General features: G+C 50.1%; 1 protein-coding gene across 1 annotated transcript; it reads left to right on the top strand.

Moving 5' to 3' along the window:
• Nucleotides 1-4,995: 4,995 nt before the first annotated feature.
• LOC139790644 (E3 ubiquitin-protein ligase TRIM7-like) lies at nucleotides 4,996-17,688 on the top strand. Its single transcript, XM_071732519.1, is given in 11 exon segments — nucleotides 4,996-5,236; nucleotides 8,071-8,333; nucleotides 8,336-8,440; nucleotides 8,443-8,495; nucleotides 9,404-9,476; nucleotides 9,479-9,498; nucleotides 10,570-10,800; nucleotides 13,408-13,430; nucleotides 13,916-14,031; nucleotides 14,521-14,556; nucleotides 16,580-17,688. Coding segments are annotated over 11 exon segments (1,620 nt in total). The 5' UTR covers nucleotides 4,996-5,051; the 3' UTR covers nucleotides 17,095-17,688.
• The last annotated feature ends 6 nt before the right edge of the window (nucleotides 17,689-17,694 follow it).

The following is a 17,694-nucleotide window of genomic DNA, read 5'->3' as shown; positions in this document are numbered from 1 at the left end:
GCTGGGATCCAGGGTTGGGTTTTTTGACCCCAAGAACCCTTCTGCCCCCATTTTTGGTGCCCTCTGGAGGAGGAAAACCCAAACTGGTTGGACTGGTGAAGGTGGTGGTTAAAATCTGGGGTTTTTTTGGGTTTTTTTTTGGGGCGGGTGAGGGCTGTGTTTGCTCAGCTGGGCAGAACCATTGTTCCCACCAAACAATGTCTCCCCACTCCAACTTCCAGGTCGTTCAGGTCCAGGGGCAGCCCCGGAACAGGAGGAAGGATAAAAGCTTGGGAGAAACAGCACCTTGGAGACCTTGGAGCCCAACAGGTTCTGGTAAGAGAACATTTTTTTTTTGGGGGGGGGGGAATTTTAATAAAAGTGAGGTTTTTTTCACTCATGAAGACAATTTTATGCATTTTGGGAGGTTTCTGCCTCAAAATCGTGGCTGTCACTACAGCAGAAAGTTGGAATTTCCCATTTTTCAGCTTTTTTAAGGGTTGCCTAGTGAGGGTCTTCAGGTTTTTCTACTCGTTTTTTGCCCCAAAAGGGGCCTCAAAAATGTGGTGTTTTTTTTTTTTTTCTTTTTCACCTCATTGGGGTTTTTTATTTAAAAAAATTAAAAATATTAAAGGCTGAGGACAGAGGGAACTCATCACAGGGGTTCCCAAGATGCCTCCTTTGTAGATGACCCAAACTGGGAGGGGAAGACCCAAGATGAAGGTGCTGGTGGTGGGGTTGACCTTGGCCCTCTGCGTCGGACTCGGTGAGTCAGGGGGCGACCAGGAAACGGGGTTCAGGGTGGGGGAACCATCTGGTGGGGGTTGGGTGGGTCTAAACCAACCCCTTGACGTTGCCACCGGGCCCGTGGGCACCTCCCAGGGACCGTCCAAGCCCCACCCAACCTGAGACCTCCCAGAGCTGGGGCAACCACAATTTTTTTGGGGCCAAACTGTTTCAAAGAGAGCTGTGGGTGGGTGGACCCACCCATCATGGCCAACCCTTAACCCAAGGCCAAACTCTTCCAAGTTTTCCAAATCTTTGCCACCGGGGCAAAACTCTTCCAAGATGGTTTCAATCTCCGAAGGGCCCAAGGGGGTTCCACGGCTTCTCGGGGGCCACCTCAACCTCATGGGGGGGGTAGTTGAACCTCAACCTCAAGCTCCTCCCCCTTCTCCACCCCTCTACAGTTGAGGTTCTCCAGTGCAAGGTCTGCAAGTACAAGATCCCCTTCGTTGGGTGCTTCCGGGGATCCAACGTCACCGCGTGCGAGCGGCGGGAGAAATGCGCGCTCATCAAAACCTCCTTGGGTATGGAGATGTTGGAGGTGGGATGGACCAACCCCTCATCCCCCCATCCCCCCACATCCTTGGCTTTGGTGGAAATTGTCCTGGTCTTTGGGGCTCTTTTTTTTTTTTTTTTTTTTTAAGGAATTTTAAAATTTTGCTTTTTTTTTTTAAAACTCCCAACTCAAATCATTTGAGGATTCCAAGTCCACCACTTCTTTTTTTTTTTTATTGTTTTATCATCTTTTTGTCTTCTCCCCCGAAGGCTGGGACTCAGGTCCCAAGGGCCCTTCCAACCCAAACAATTTGATAATTCCAAGTCCACCACTTCTTTTTTTTATTATTTTAATCTTTTTTTCTTCTCTTCCTAAGCTTGGCCCTCAGAGGGTCATCAAGGCCCCTTCCAACCCAAACCACCTGATGATTCCAAGCCCACCACTTCCTTTTAATTATTTTATTATTATTTATTTATCATTTATTTTAATTATTATCTATATTTATTTATATTATTATTTATTATAATAAATTATTTTTTTATTATTATTTTATCTTTTTTCTCCTCCCCTTAAAGTTGGCCCTCAGATGGTCATCAAGGCCCCTTCCAACCCAAACCACCTGATGATTCCAAGCCCACCACTTCCTTTTAATTTTTTATTATTATTTATTTGTTATTTATTATTATTATTATTTATATTTCTTTATATTATTATTTATTATTTTATCTTTTTTCTCCTCCCCCTAAGCTTGGCCCTCAGATGGTCATCAAGGCCCCTTCCAACCCAAACCATCTGACGACTCCGAGTCCTCCACCATTTTTTTTTTTGGTTTTTTTTTTGTTTGTTTGTTTTTTGTTGTTTTTTTTTTGTGTTTTTTTGAGGTTTTGTTTTATTTTATGTTTAAATCCCTTTTTTTTCTCCTCCACACCCCCCCACCCCCCCCCTCCAGGGAAGGTGACCCTCTACTACCAGCAAGGTTGCACCTCCCCGTTGAACTGCGGCCGCCAGCGCGCGTCCGACGCCGAGTCCCGCCTCACCTCCCGCTACTCCTGCTGCGAGACCGACCTCTGCAACGAGGAGTGGGGTGAGGACCCCACTGACTGACCCCCCCCCAGCCTCCATCCCACCCTTCCCAGGCCTCAGTTTCACCACAAACCCAAGGATCACCTCCCTCAGCTTCCCGGCCTTCCCCCTCTCTCCGCAGAGCTCCCCGCGGGGTTTTTTCTGACTCCGGCAATAAATCCTCCAGGCTTAGAACTGGCAGCAGAATTTGGCTCCTGCCCACGTGGTTTGGGGTTGGTTATTTGTTTGTTTTCCCCTCCTCCTCCTCCTCCTCCTCCTCCTCCAGGCAGAGGTTCCTATAAACAGCTCTTCAGACTCAGCATTCCCGGCGGGCTGGAAGCGGCTTCTGGCCCGGAACTTGATCCAGCTCCTAAAAAAAAAACAAACAAAAAAAAAAACCACCTCCCCAAGGGCAAACCAAGGTGGTTGGCCACGGGGTTTTCCCTCTGTAGTTCAGGGCTGGGAACTTCTTTACACCCAAAGTTGGTGAGGAGAAGGTCGCCCATTTTACACCCGGTTCCTTTCGCCGATTCTAACGCCAAATTCCCGTTCCGATCAACAGAAGTTGGGTCCTCCATCTTTTTGGGCCTTCATGGAGGCTCCAGAACTCCTCCTGATGGCTTCAGATGAGCTGGGGCAGCCCAGGACAACCCGGCCAGGAGGAGGAGGAGGTGCCCTACAAAAAAAGAGCATCAACCACGTTTTTTTGAGGGCAAAACATCCGTGGGGGGAGGAGAAACCATGAGCGGGAAGGGTGGGTGTGGGCGATGTCCCAGAGGCAAGGAATGGTCCTTCCCAGGTGGTTTTGGGGCTCAAATGGCAGCTCCAGAGGTTCCTCCTGTGGTTGGAACAAGGGGAACACAAGGGGTGTCTTCTGGTGGGCCCCAACCGACCTCTGGAATGAGAATTTTGGGGGTGACATTTTCCTTTGGTTGGCCCAACCTCTCCGGAGCTGAGCCCACCCACCCGTCCAGTTGGGAGATGTTTCTGCCCCTTTTTTAATTTTTTTTTTTGGGGTGGTGCTGCCCCAAAATCTGAGGTGGGAGATGAATCCCCCCCTGGTAGGTGGGAGCTGTTCCTGCTCCTTTTTTAATCTTTTTTGTGGTGATTCTCCCCAAATATGTGAACTAGAAGATGAATCCCCCCCCCGGTAGGTGGGAGATCTCCTGCCCCTTTTTTAATATTTTTTTTTGGGGTGGTGCTGCCCCAAAATCTGAGGTGGGAGATGAATCTCCCCACGGTAGGTGGGAGATGTCCTGCCCCTTTTTTTATTTTTTTTTTAGGGTGGTTCTCCCCAAAATCTGAGGTGGGAAATGAATCCCCCCCTGGTAGGTGGGAAACGTCCTCCAGGAGATGTTCCTGCCCCTTTTTTAATTTTTTTTGGGGTGGTTCTCCCCAAATATGTGAACCAGGACCCCCCCTGGTAGGTGGGAGATGTCCTGCCCCTTTTTTAATTTTTTTTTTTTGGGGTGGTGCTGCCCCAAAATCTGAGGTGGGAAATGAATTCCCCCCTGGTAGGTGGGAAATGTCCTCCAGGAGATGTTCCTGCCCCTTTTTTAATATTTTTTGGGGTGGTTCTCCCCAGATATGTGAACCAGGACCCCCCCTGGCAGGTGGGAGATGTCCTGCCCCTCTTTTATTTTTTTTTTTTGGGTGGTTCTCCCCAAAATCTGAGGTGGGAAATGAATTCCCCCCTGGTAGGTGGGAAATGTCCTCCAGGAGATGTTCCTGCCCCTTTTTTAATTTTTTTTGGGGTGGTTCTCCCCAAATATGTGAACCAGGACCCCCCCTGGCAGGTGGGAGATGTCCTGCCCCTTTTTTAATTTTTTTTTTTTGGGTGGTTCTCCCCAAAATCTGAGGTGGGAGATGAATCCCCCCCTGGCAGGTGGGAAACGTCCTCCAGGAGATGTTCCTGCCCCTTTTTTAATTTTTTTTGGGGTGGTTCTCCCCAAATATGTGAACCAGGACCCCCCCTGGCAGGTGGGAGATGTCCTGCCCCTCTTTTATTTTTTTTTTTTGGGTGGTTCTCCCCAAAATCTGAGGTGGGAAATGAATTCCCCCCTGGTAGGTGGGAAATGTCCTCCAGGAGATGTTCCTGCCCCTTTTTTAATATTTTTTGGGGTGGTTCTCCCCAAATATGTGAACCAGGACCCCCCCTGGCAGGTGGAAGATCTCCTGCCCCTTTTTTAATTATTTTGGGGGGTCATTCTCCCCAAATATATGAACCAGGACCCCCCCTGGTAGGAGATGTCCTGCCCCTTTTTTAATTTTTTTTTTTGGGGTGGTGCTGCCCCAAAATCTGAGGTGGGAGATGAATCGCTCGGCGGCGGCCTGGGAGGAGGGGATGGAAAAATTTGGGTTTTTGGTCTCCTGAGAGGAGAAACTGGAGACTTGGAGAGGGTTAAAAAGGCTCCAGGGAGGCTGGGGAGAAGATTTGGGTTTGGGGACAGGTGGAGGGAGGTGTTGGAAACGTGATCCTGGCTCTGGGGAAAGGAAAAAAAACTTTGGCAGCGAGGAGGGGAGCAGAGCCTGAGGCTTGGGAGGAGGAGGAGGAGGAGGAGGAGGAGGAGGAGGAGGAGGAGGAGGAGGAGGAGGAGGAGGAGGAGGAAGAAGAGGAGCTCGTTGGATGCCATGGGGGAGGGGAAGGAATGGTGAGTGAGATGGGAGGGGGGGTGCCAGAGGGGACAAATGGGGTAACCAAGAGCTGGGAAGGTTGAGCTGCCCCAAAATGTCGGAGTCGAGCAAGGCCAAGGCCTCTTTCCAGGCCCGGAGCGCGACCCGAGGCCTCCCGGGAGTTCCCTCCTCCAGGTGGGACCCCTTGGCCACCAGGTTGACCCCAAGGTTGCCCCCTCCCAACCCCCTCCCCGGGCAGAAATTTGGGAGGATGACCCTGTCCTACGGCTCCACCCCGAGGTAGGTTTGGGGTCAAGTGGGGTCAAGGGTTGGGGGGGGACACCCTGGGCCCCTCCGTCCTTGTCCCCACCTCCTCCTCTTTCTGCTTCTCCAGGTGTGTCTGTTTTGGTTTTATTTCATTTAATTTCAATTTTTTAATTTGTTTTGTGCAGATTTGGGTTTTCTTAATTTTTTCCCCGCTTCGTTTTCTTAATTTTTTTTTTAATTTTTTTTCCACACCCCCCTCCCCCCCCTTTCTCCGCGGAGGCGTTGACTGAAAATAAGAGTTGGGACGTAGGAAAAAAGAGAAATTTGGGGTTTATTTAAAGACCAAGAGGTAGAAAAGGTGGAAGAGGAAGGAATTTCATTTCATTATTGTCACAACTCAGTTTTAATATATATTTAAAGTGTGTATATTTATTTTATATATGAAAACACCAAATTTTAATCAATTATTTCTTTATTTGTAGAGAGTCGGTGGAGAAATAGGGGGAGAGGTGGAAATGCAGAAGGAAATGGAGTTTTTTTCTTTTTTTTTTTTTTTTTTTTTTGTAGGGAATTTCTTGCAAATAAACAGATATAGCTAGAAAAATGGGGGGGTGTGGGTAAAAATAGGGTGTGAAGGGAATAAATATGGGATTTAGGGCATAAATATGGGATTTAGGGCATAAATATGGGATTTAGGGCATAAATATAGGATTTAGGGCATAAATACAGGATTTAGGGCATAAATATGGGATTTAGGGCATAAATATAGGATTTAGGGCACAAATATAGGATTTAGGGCTTAAATATAGGATTTAGGGCATAAATATGGGATTTAGGGCATAAATACAGGATTTAGGGCATAAATATGGGATTTAGGGCATAAATATAGGATTTAGGGCATAAATATGGGATTTAGGGCATAAATATGGGATTTAGGGCATAAATACAGGATTTAGGGCATAAATATAGGATTTAGGGCATAAATATGGAATTTAGGGCATAAATATGGGATTTAGGGCATAAAAAGGGATTTGAGTGGAAAATTGGTGGATTTCAGGGCAAAAATGGGGGACTGAAGGGTAAAAAAAAGGGATTTAAGGGGATAAAGTGAGGATTTCAGTGCAAAGTTGGGGGATTTAAAAGAAAAAAAATTGGGATTTAAGTGCTAAAAGAGGGATAAATGTGCCTACATATATATAGATATCTATATATATGTCTCTGTGTGAATATATACATATAAAAAAATATATATATATATTCTGCTCTGTGCTGTGTGTTCTGTGTTATTTCCCACTCAAGATATTCAGATTTCATTTGATTTTATTTTCTTTTGCCTCTCCAAAAGACCCAATTTTTATTTAATATAACTTGAAAAAAAAAAAACAAAAATCCAAACCAAGCCACAACTCATTTCTCATCCTAAACAAACCTGGATGAGGCAGAAAAGTTCTAAAAGTTCTAAAGAAATTTTTTAAAATAGGTGAGAGGTAGGAATATCCCAAATATTTCCCTTTTTCCACCTCTCCTGAAAAAAAAAAAAATTTAAAAGCAGGTGAGGGGCAGGAATATCCCAAATATTTCCCTTTTCCCACCTCTCCTGCAAAAAAAAAAAAAAAAAAAAAAAAAAATTAAAAATAGGTGAGGGGTAGGAATATCCCAAATATTTCCCTGGAGTTGGGGGTTGGGTCCTGGAAGAAGGGGTTGGGTCCTGGAGTTGGGGGTTGGATCCTGAAGGAGGGGGTTGGGTCCTGGAAGAGGAGGTTGGAGGAGGGGGTTGGGTCCTGGAGTTGGGGGTTGGGTCTTGGAAGAGGGGGTTGGGTGCTGGGGGAGGGGGTTGGGTCCTTGAGGAGAGGATTGGGTGCTGGAAGAGGGGGTTGGGTCCTTGAGGAGGGGGTTGGAGGAGGGGGTTGGGTCCTGGAAGAGGGGGTTGGGTCCTGAAGGAGAGGATCGGGTGCTGGAAGAGGGGGTTGGAGGAGGGGGTTGGGTCCTGAAGGAGGGGGTTGGAGGAGAGGGTTGGGTGCTGGAAGAGGGGGTTGGGTCCTGGAGTTGAGGGTTGGGTCCTTGAGGAGGGGGTTGGGTCCTGGAGGAGAGGGTTGGGTCCTGGAGGAGAGGATTGGGTGCTGGAAGAGGGGGTTGGGTCCTGGAGTTGGGGGTTGGGTCTTGGAAGAGGAGGTTGGGTCCTGGGGGAGGGGGTTGGGTCCTGGAGGAGAGGGTTGGGTCTTGGAAGAGAGGATTGGGTGCTGGAAGAGGGGTTGGGTCCTGGAAGAGGGGGTTGGGTCCTTGAGGAGGGGGTTGGGTCTTGGAGGAGGAGGTTGGGTGCTGGAAGAGGAGGGGGTTGGGTATTGGAGTTGGGGGTTGGGTCCTGGAGGAGGGGGTTGGAGAAGGGGGTGTTGGGTCGTGGAAGAGGGGATTGGGTCCTGGGGGAGGGGGTTGGGTCTGGAAGAGGGGGTTGGGTCCTTGAGGAGGGGGTTGGAGGAGGGGGTTGGGTCCTGGAGGAGAGGATTGGGTGCTGGAGGAGGGGGTTGGGTGCTGGAAGAGGGGGTTGGGTCCTGGAGTTGAGAGTTGGGTCCTTGAGGAGGGGGTTGGAGTTGGGGGTTGGGTCCTTGAGGAGGAGGTTGGGTCCTAGAGGAGAGGATTGGGTGCTGGAAGAGGGGGCTGGGTCCTGGAGTTGAGAGTTGGGTCCTTGAGGAGGGGGTTGGAGTTGGGGTTGGGTCCTGGAGGAGAGGATTGGGTGCTGGGAGAGGGGGTTGGGCCCTGAAGGAGGGGGCTGGGTCCTGGAAGAGGAGGTCGGCTCCGCCCCTTTGGGTTTTTCTGCCAAAAGTTGCCGTTCCGCCCCCGGCCCCGCTCAGCTCCGTCCTTGCCCTCAGGAGAGAGGCCATGGCCGCCGTTTTCCTCCCTGGGAATCTCCAAGACGAAGCCACCTGCTCGGTTTGTTTGGAATTTTTCCGGGACCCCGTGTCCATCGAGTGCGGCCACAACTTTTGCCGGGCTTGCATCGTCAAGAGTTGGAAAGACCTGGAGATGGATTTCCCTTGTCCCCAGTGCCGGGAAGTCTTCCAAGAGAAGAGTTTCCGACCCAACAGGCAGTTGGCCAACATGGCCGAGATCATCAGCCAGTTCACCCTCCGGGGGCCAAAGGTGCTGAGGAGGAGGGGCTCTGCCTCAAGCACCGCGAGGCCCTCAAACTCTACTGCAAAGATGACAAGAGGACCATCTGCGTGGTCTGCGACCGCTCCCGGACCACCGCCCCCACGCCGTGGTCCCCGTGGATGAGGCCTCTGAGGAGTACAAGGTTGGTGGGCGTCCATCTTTCTTGGGGTTTTTTTGGGGTTTTTTTTGGACCAAAAACTCCAAGGGAGTTGGAGGTTCCCTAAAGCCCCTTCCCAGCTTTTCTGGAGCTCCTTCAGGTGCTGGAGGTGCCTGAAGGGACTTCAAGGACTTGGAGGAGCCTGAAGGGACTTGAGGTCTTGGGGGTACCTGAAGGGACTTTGGGGTCTTGGAGGAACCTCCTGGAGGCACCTGAAGGGACTTTGGGGGCTTGGAGGTACCTGAAGGGACTTTGAGGTCTTGGAGGTGCCTGAAGGGACTTTGGGGTCTTGGAGGAGCCTGAAGGGACTTTGAGGTCTTGGGGGTACCTGAAGGGACTTTGGGGTCTTGGAGGAACCTCCTGGAGGTGCCTGGAGGTACTTTGGGATCTTGGAGGAACCTCCTGGAGGTGCCTGAAGGGACTTTGGGGTCTTGGAGGTACCTGAAGGGACTTTGGGGTCTTGGAGGAACCTCCTGGAGGCACCTGAAGGGACCCTGGGGGCTTGGAGGGACCTGAAGGGACTTTGGGGTCTTGGAGGAACCTCCTGGAGGTGCCTGAAGGGACTTTGGGGTCTTGGAGGAACCTCCTGGAGGGATCTGAAGGGACTTTGGGGACTTGGAGGAACCTCCTGGAGGGATCTGAAGGGACTTTGGGGTCTTGGAGGAACCTCCTGGTGGGATCTGAAGGGACTTTGGGGACTTGGAGGAACCTCCTGGAGGTACCTGAAGGGCCTTTGGGGACTTGGAGGAACCTCCTGGAGGGATCTCATCCAATCGCTCCACAACTTCAGGAAATCCGATGCAGCGGAAGAAAAAAATCCCCAAGAATTCCCTGACTTTTCCTTCCTTTTTTTTTTTTTTTTTTTTTTTTTTTTTTTTCCATATTTTCCCTAGGAGAAGATCCAAGGTCGCTTGGATTTCCTGAAGAAGGAACGTCAGGAGCTGCTGGAGTTCAAAGTGAACGACGACAAAAAACCCAGGAGCTCCTGGTAGGTGTGGGGAGGGGGAGAGGTGGAGGGGGTCAGGGCTTGCAGGTTCTGGAGGTACCTACTGGAGGTTCTGGAGGTACCTACAGGAGGTTCTGGAGGTTCTGGAGGTACCTACTGGAGGTTCTGGAGGTACCTACTGGAGGTTCTGGAGGCTCTGGAGGTACCTACTGGAGGTTCTGGAGGTTCTGGGGGTTCTGGAGGTTCTGGAGGTACCTACTGGAGGTTCTGGAGGTACCTACTGGAGGTTCTGGAGGCTCTGGAGGCTCTGGAGGTACCTACTGGAGGTTCTGGGGTTCTGGAGGTACCTACTGGAGGTTCTGGAGGTTCTGGAGGTACCTACTGGAGGTTCTGGAGGTTCTGGAGGTTCTGGAGGTACCTACTGGAGGTTCTGGAGGCTCTGGAGGTACCTACTGGAGGTTCTGGAGGTACCTACTGGAGGTTCTGGGGGTTCTGGAGGTTCTGGAGGTACCTACAGGAGGTTCTGGAGGTACCTACTGGAGGTTCTGGGGCTTCTGGAGGTTCTGGAGGTACCTACTGGAGGTTCTGGAGGTACCTACTGGAGGTTCTGGAGGTTCTGGAGGTACCTACTGGAGGTTCTGGAGGTACCTACTGGGGGTTCTGGAGGTTCTGGAGGTACCTACTGGAGGTTCTGGAGGTACCTACTGGAGGTTCTGGGGGTTCTGGAGGTACCTACTGGAGGTTCTGGAGGTTCTGGAGGTTCTGGAGGTACCTACTGGAGGTTCTGGAGGCTCTGGAGGTACCTACTGGAGGTTCTGGAGGTACCTACTGGAGGTTCTGGGGTTCTGGAGGTACCTACTGGAGGTTCTGGAGGTACCTACTGGAGGTTCTGGGGGTTCTGGAGGTTCTGGAGGTACCTACTGGAGGCATCTCCTATCTCCGCCGCGTTTCACGTTCTCACCTCACCCAATGAGACCTCCTCCCCCTTTCCCCACTGAAGGTTCCTCCTCTTCCAATCAAACCACGGCCAACCGAGGGTTCTCCAGGAGGTCCCTTCCCACCCCAATCCCCCCTTTTTTTTTTTGTTTGTTTTTTTTTTTTTTCCCCACCCAGAAAACGATCGAGCAGGAGCGCCGGAAGCTGCTGGCGGAGTTCGAGCAGCTGCGCCGGTTCCTGCAGGACCAGGAGCAGATCCTGCTGGGCCAACTGGAGAAGATGGAGAAGAACATTGCCAAGAGGCAGAACGAGAACATCACCGACCTCTCCAAGGAGATCACGCTCCTCAACAAGCTCATCACGGAGCTGGAGGAGAAGCTCCAGCAGCCCATGTTGGAGTTCCTCAAGGTGAGACGTTTGGGAAGGGTCCTGACCCCCCTTTCAGGTCTTTTTGGATCTTCTAGAGATGTTCTGAGGAGAAACGACCTTTTTTTCCCCAATTTTTCACGAGCAGCTGGTGCAGGACCTCCTTGCACCCCCCTTTCAGGTGTCTTGGGATCTTCTAGAGATGTTCTGAGGAGAAACGACCTTTTTTTCCCCAATTTTTCACGAGCAGCTGGTGCAGGGCCTCCTTGCACCCCCCTTTCAGGTGTCTTGGGATCTTCTAGAGATGTTCTGAGGAGAAACGACCTTTTTTTCCCTAATTTTTCACGAGCAGCTGGTGCAGGACCTCCTTGCACCTCCCTTTCAGGTGTTTGGGATCTTCTGGAGATGTTCTGAGGAGAAACGACCTTTTTTCTCCAATTTTTCACAAGCAGCTGGTGCACGGCCTCCTTGCACCCCCCTTTCAGGTGTTTTGGCTCCTCTTGAGATGTTCTGAGGAGAAACAACCTCCAATTAATGATATTTTTGGTCAACCCAAGTCACTTGGAGCTCCTGGAGCATCCAAGGGGTTAAATTCCCTGCCCATGTTGGAGTTCCTCAAGGTGAGACATTTGGGAAGGGTCCTGACCCCCCTTTCAGGTCTTTTTGGGATCTTCTGGAGATGTTCTGAGGAGAAACGACCTTTTTTCCCCTAATTTTCACAAGCAGCTGGTGCAGAACCTCCTTGCACCCCCCTTTCAGGTGTTTTTGGGTCCTCTGGAGATGTTCTGAGGAGAAACGACCTTTTTTTCCCCAATTTTTCACGAGCAGCTGGTGCAGAACCTCCTTGCACCCCCCTTTCAGGTGTTTTGGGATCTTCTTGAGATGTTCTGAGGAGAAACAACCTCCAATTAATGATATTTTTGGTCAACCCAAGTCACTTGGAGCTCCTGGAGCACCCAGGGGGTTAAATTCCCTGCCCATGTTGGAGTTCCTCAAGGTGAGACGTTTGGGAAGGGTCCTGATCCCCCTTTCAGGTGTTTTGGGATCTTCTAGAGATGTTCTGAGGAGAAACGACCTTTTTTTCCCTAATTTTTCACGAGCAGCTGGTGCAGAGCCTCCTTGCACCCCCCTTTCAGGTGTCTTGGGATCTTCTAGAGATGTTCTGAGGAGAAACGACCTTTTTTTCCCTAATTTTTCACGAGCAGATGGTGCAGAACCTCCTTGCACCCCCCTTTCAGGTGTTTTTGGGATCTTCTAGAGATGTTCTGAGGAGAAACGACCTTTTTTCTCCAATTTTTCACGAGCAGCTGGTGCAGGGCCTCCTTGCACCCCCCTTTCAGGTGTTTTTGGATCTTCTGGAGAGGTTCTGAGGAGAAACGACCTTTTTTTCCCCAATTTTTCACGAGCAGCTGGTGCAGGGCCTCCTTGCACCCCCTTTCAGGTGTCTTGGGATCTTCTGGAGATGTTCTGAGGAGAAACAACCTTTTTTTCCCTAATTTTTCACAAGCAGCTGCTGCAGGACCTCCTTGCACCCCCCTTTCAGGTGTTTTGGGATCTTCTAGAGATGTTCTGAGGAGAAACGACCTTTTTTCCCTAATTTTGCACGAGCAGCTGGTGCAGAACCTCCTTGCACCCTCATTTCCGCTGTTTTTGGCTCCTCTTGAGATGTTCTGAGGAGAAACAACCTCCAATTAATGATATTTTTGGTCAACCCAAGTCACTTGGAGCTCCTGGAGCACCCAGGGGGTTAAATTCCCTCCCAGGCTGTGTAAATATTTGCAGATCTGGGGAGGGAGGGGGTAGAAACTCCGTTTGACGCCATCTTTGCCGTCACCGCGAAATCCGATCCTGGGACGACAGAGGTCGGGTTTTACTTCATTTTTTGCTTCTTAAATGACCACGATGGAACTTCTTGGCCCTCCTCTACCCCCTGGGAGGTGGATGTGGCTTTCTGTGGTTTTTTTTTTGGTCGAGGTCCAGGACCTTTTTTTTATTTCCTCTCCAAAACACCGGAACGCCAAACAACGCGCGGCCCAAGCTCGGGTTTGGCCGCCGTCAACTTTTGACCCCTCACGAGTGGTTGGGGGGAGATGTTTTCACCTTCCTGAAGGCAAAATCCATCCCAGGGGTGTTAAAAAAAAAAAAAACAAAACCAAAACCAAACCCTAACCTCTTCTTGGTGGTGGTTGGACCACGGGAATCTGGTTGCCATGGAGAGGTGGAGGTGAAGGTCAACTTGAAGGTCATGGTGATGTCCCTCTGGCTTTTGGGCGGGTGTCTCAAGATGTCCCCTGAAGGTTCTAGAACCTTCTCAGAAGTGGGAGAGCAGCAGAGAGGCCTTGAGGAGCATCTCAAAGGCTCCCAGGGGCCTACACCTGAGGCCACGACATCAAACGACGGAAGAGGAACCAAAATGGTTCTTTGGAAGCCCCAGAAGATCCTTCCAAACCCAACTAGGAGAGGCCTTGGAGGGCCTGGGATGGATGAGAGCTCCCCAAAAGCACCTTCCAACCCAAACCTCGTCATGAAATGTTGACCTAAACCTGGAGTCTTCCATTGAGGAGCATTTGGAGGCGGTTGGGTGGGATTTGGGGGGCCTGGGACCTCCCAACGCTGAAAGTTGACTCAGTTTCTCTTTTTCTTCTCCAGGATGTGGTGACCATCATCAGCAGGTATGGTGCTCAGCTTCCCTCCCAAAATCTTTCCTTCCAAGGTCAAAATGAAAAAAAAAAACCCAAAGTCATCTTAGGAACCTTCTCTAGAAGTCACCCGGGGGCTTAGGCCCCACTTAAGCTCCAAAAATGACATTTAGGCTCCAAAAAAAATGACATTTGGGCTCAAAAAAAAAAAAAAAAAATGAAATTGAAGCTCAAAAATGCCATTGAATCTTAAAAAAAAAGTAAATTAATTTAAGTTCAAAAATCTGGACATTTAAGCTCCTCAAAAATACATTTGAGCTGAAAATTGAAATTTAAGCCCCCCCCCCAAATTCAATTTAATCTCCAAAAATGATATTTCAGCAGCTGAGAGGGGGTAACTCAGCCCAGAAATCTTTTCAGAGCCCATTTCAGGGGGGGTTTTCCACACGGAAACCCCGGAGTCCTCCTTATTTTTGAGTTTTTTATTCTTATTTCCCATTTTTTTGTTGCTTTTGCAGAAGTGATGACGTGAAGTGCCAGAAGCCCCTCCCCGTCTGCACCGACATGAAAATGGCTGTTTGTGATTTTTCCCTCAAGACTCTTGTCCTGGAGAAAGTCCTAAAAAAATTCAGAGGTGGGGGAAGAATTTTGAATTCAATTTTAATTTAAAATTTATTTTTAATTTTTTAATTTGAGTTTCGTTCGAGATTTGATTTGAAATTTTTTTTTTAATTTTTAAAGTTTCGTTTGAGATTTAATTTTACATTTCTTTTCAACTCGAAAATAGAAATCGAAAACATAATAAAAACATAATAAAAATAAGAATAGAAATAATAATAAATCGAAATTTTTAAAAAGGCCTCGCGGTGACGCACTGAGGCCACAAGATGGCGCTGAAAGGTCGGGAAAGGAAGGCAGCACTAAAGTGAAAAAAAATCATCCAAAATGCAAATTATGCCCTTAAATAGCTTAAAGGATTGTCCTAAAATTTTAAAAGTTAAATTTAAAATTAAAAAAATTAAAATTAAAAAAAATCAGCGTATGAGAAAGGCTCGAAGAAAATCCTGCACCCTGTTTTCTTTTATTTTAATTAATTTGTATTTTTAAAATTTTTTCATTTCAGAAGAGCTACGGGACGAGCTGGGAAAAGGTGAAAAAGGTAAAAAAATAAACAAGGAAAAAAAAAAAAAAAAGATTTGAGACGTAACGCCCCGGAGCAAAGCCTTGAAATTGTGGTTGTATTTTGCAAAGCCAAAAAAAAGGGGGGAAAAACCCGATTTTTTTTTTAATTTTTTTTTTAAAATTTTTAAATTTTTGACATTTTTTGGTATAATTTTCTTCTCTCTTGATGATTTCCAGATGCAGCCTCCTCAGCCCAAGAGCCAAAAGCCGCTTTTTGTAGCTGACGCCGGGGATTGTGGGAGCTCAGCCAGGTCCTTGCTGCCTGGTTAAATTTCATGAAACCCCAGAAAGAGCAGATCTGCCACTTCCCCCCCCATCCAAAAAAAAAAAAAAAAAAAAAAAAAAAAAAAAAAATTCAAATTTGGATTTTTTTTAATTTTTTTTTCCAAGTTCTCAACTTGAAATCCCACCCCCCAAAAAAAAGGGCTTGAAATTGTGGTTGTGGGCAGGTGGTTGGGTTCCAGGCCGTGAGTGGTGGAGGAGAAGACTTCCTCCACCTCTCCTCAACCTGGAGAAGACCTCAGGTCTTGCTTTTAAGGTGGTGGTGTCTTCACCGTTGGCTTGGCCAAACCCTTGGAGAAGGCCGAGGAGGATAAACCATGGGTTGGAGCCTTCTTGAGGTCTCCCCAGTTTCAAGGAGGACCTCAAGGGTTTGGGCCTGATGACCTCAAAGGTCCAAAGACCTCAAAGGTCTTCTCCAAAGACCTCAAGAGTCTTCTCCAAAGACCTCAAAGGTCTTCCCCAAGCCAAACGATTTGGAAACGTCCCCCGGCGACCTCCCGGAAGCGCCAAGTAGGCCGTTGGTGAAGTGGGAGAAGAAAAGTTGATGGCCACCACCTAAAAGCAAAAGGTCCCTCACTGCATGCGTAGAGGTAGAACCCAACTGATGAGTGAGGCCACCCAACCATCTGAAAGCTGATTGGGCCCCAGCCGAGGGGGTGGGGTGGTCAAGAGGTGAAGAAGGCACCCGGCAAAGCCGTCGTTGGGGTGGGATTTGGTGGTCTCAGAGGTCTCCTCCACCTTGGTTCGTTTTTTTTTCCGAGAGCTTTGAGCGCTCTGATTGGATTTTTTGGTTTGGATTTTTTTTTTGGAGATGGAGCTCCTGGGGCCATGTTCTGTCTGCTTTTTCTCCTCATCACCCATGGAGTTGAGTTGGAGCTCCAGGCCAACTCAGAATGACTCCAGGAGCTGGAGACACGAGAGGAAGGAAGGAAAAAACAGAAAAGGAAAAAAAAAAACCAACAAAAAAACCTTCCAAGTTTGGCACGGAGGAAACTTCTTCTTCCTCCAACCCCTTTCTCCAAACTTTGGCTCCAATCACCTTGGTCAGACGCCATTTTGAAGGCCAAGCCCCCGGTTTGGGGAGGAACCTGGTGCTCGAGCTTTGCCCACTACAACCACAATTTGAGGTCACTTCCTCTCTCCTTGGACCTTTTGGAGGGGAAGGGAGAAAAATGAATCTACACGGATGGGGGGGAGAGGTTGGGATGGGATTATGGGGGTTGGGAGGTGGTTGTGGAGGTTGGGAGGTGGTTGTGGAGGTTGGGAGGTGGTTGTGGAGGTTGGGATGGGATTATGGAGGTTGGGACATGGTTGTGGAGATTGGGAGGTGATGTGGAGGTTGGGATGAGATGGGATTGGAGGTTGGGATGTGGTTGGGATGTGGTTGTAGAGGTTGGGATGGGATTATGGAGGTTGGGACATGGTTGTGGAGGTTGGGATGTGGTTATGGAGGTTGGGAGTTGGTTGTGGAAGTTGGGAGGTCATGTGGAGGTTGGGAGGTGGTTATGGAGGTTGGGATGGGATTATGGAGGTTGGGATGTGGTTGTGGAAGTTGGGAGGTGATGTGGAGGTTGGGGTGAGATGGGATTATGGAGGTTGGGATGTGGTTGGAGAGGTTGGGACGTGGTTCCTCAACCGCTAAAAAATCCCCATCCCCAAGCTTGGCCTTGTCCAACTTCCTGTTGAGTTGCTGTCACTGTCCCCGCTGTCATCAACAGAGGACCTGACCCTGGACCCCGAGTCAGCCAATCACCTCCTGATCCTCTCAGCAGACCTGAAGAGCGTGCGGATGGGCTGCAGGAAGCAGGAGCTGCCCGACAACCCCAAGAGATTCGACACCAACTCGCGGGTCTTGGCCTCCACGGGCTTCAAGTCGGGCAGACATTACTGGGAGGTGGAGGTGGGGCCCTCAGATGGTTGGGCCTTCGGGGTGGCCAAGGAGTCGGTGAGGAGGAAGGGCTTGACTCAGTTTTCCCCCGAAGAAGGGATTTGGGCCGTGCAGCAGAACGCGGGGCGCTACTGGGCCGTCACCTCGCCCCAACGCACCCCGTTGAGCCTAGGCCAGAAGCTGAGCAAGGTGAGGGTCTACCTGGATTATGAAGGAGAAGAAGTCTCCTTCTACAACGCTGACAACATGCAGCACATCTTCACCTTCAACGTGCCCTTCCAGGAGAAGGTCTTCCCCCTCTTTTCCGTCTGCTCCACCGTCACCTACATCAAACTCTGCCCCTGAGGCCTCTTGGAGGCCTTGGTGGAGGCCTCAGCAGGGCCTGGCCTTGGTGGAGGCCTCGGCGGGGCCTGGTCTTGGTGGAGGGCCTCGGCGGGGCCTGGCCTTGGTGGAGGCCTCGGCGGGGCCTGGCCTTGGTGGAGGCCTCGGCGGGGCCTGGCCTTGGTGGAGGCCTCAGTGGGGCCTGGTCTTGGTGGAGGCCTCAGCGGGGCCTGGCCTTGGTGGAGGCCTCGGCGGGGCCTGGTCTTGGTGGAGGCCTCGGCGGGGCCTGGTCTTGGTGGAGGCCTCGGCGGGGCCTGGCCTTGGTGGAGGCCTCGGCGGGGCCTGGCCTTGGTGGAGGCCTCGGCGGGGCCTGGTCGGGAGGGATGAGCACAAGAGACTCTCAAGTTGACTCCGGTGCAAAGGAGGTTGGGGGGGTGGGGTGGGTTCTTCAGCTTCAACCAAAGAACGTTGCCCGAAACCGGGAGGTTGCGGCCGCCGCCATCTTCAACCCATTGTTGGCCCAACTCAACTCTTGGAAGAGGCCGCCGGTTGGGTTGGGTGGCTCCGTGGCTGGTGAAGAAGGAGCCATCTTGTCCTCTTTCCCATGGAGAGATCAGCAGAAGA

The sequence above is a fragment of the Heliangelus exortis genome, unplaced genomic scaffold (genome assembly GCF_036169615.1).
Source record: "Heliangelus exortis unplaced genomic scaffold, bHelExo1.hap1 Scaffold_113, whole genome shotgun sequence".
NCBI classification, from domain to species: domain Eukaryota; kingdom Metazoa; phylum Chordata; class Aves; order Apodiformes; family Trochilidae; genus Heliangelus; species Heliangelus exortis.
This window is presented reverse-complemented; position numbering and strand designations above follow the sequence as displayed.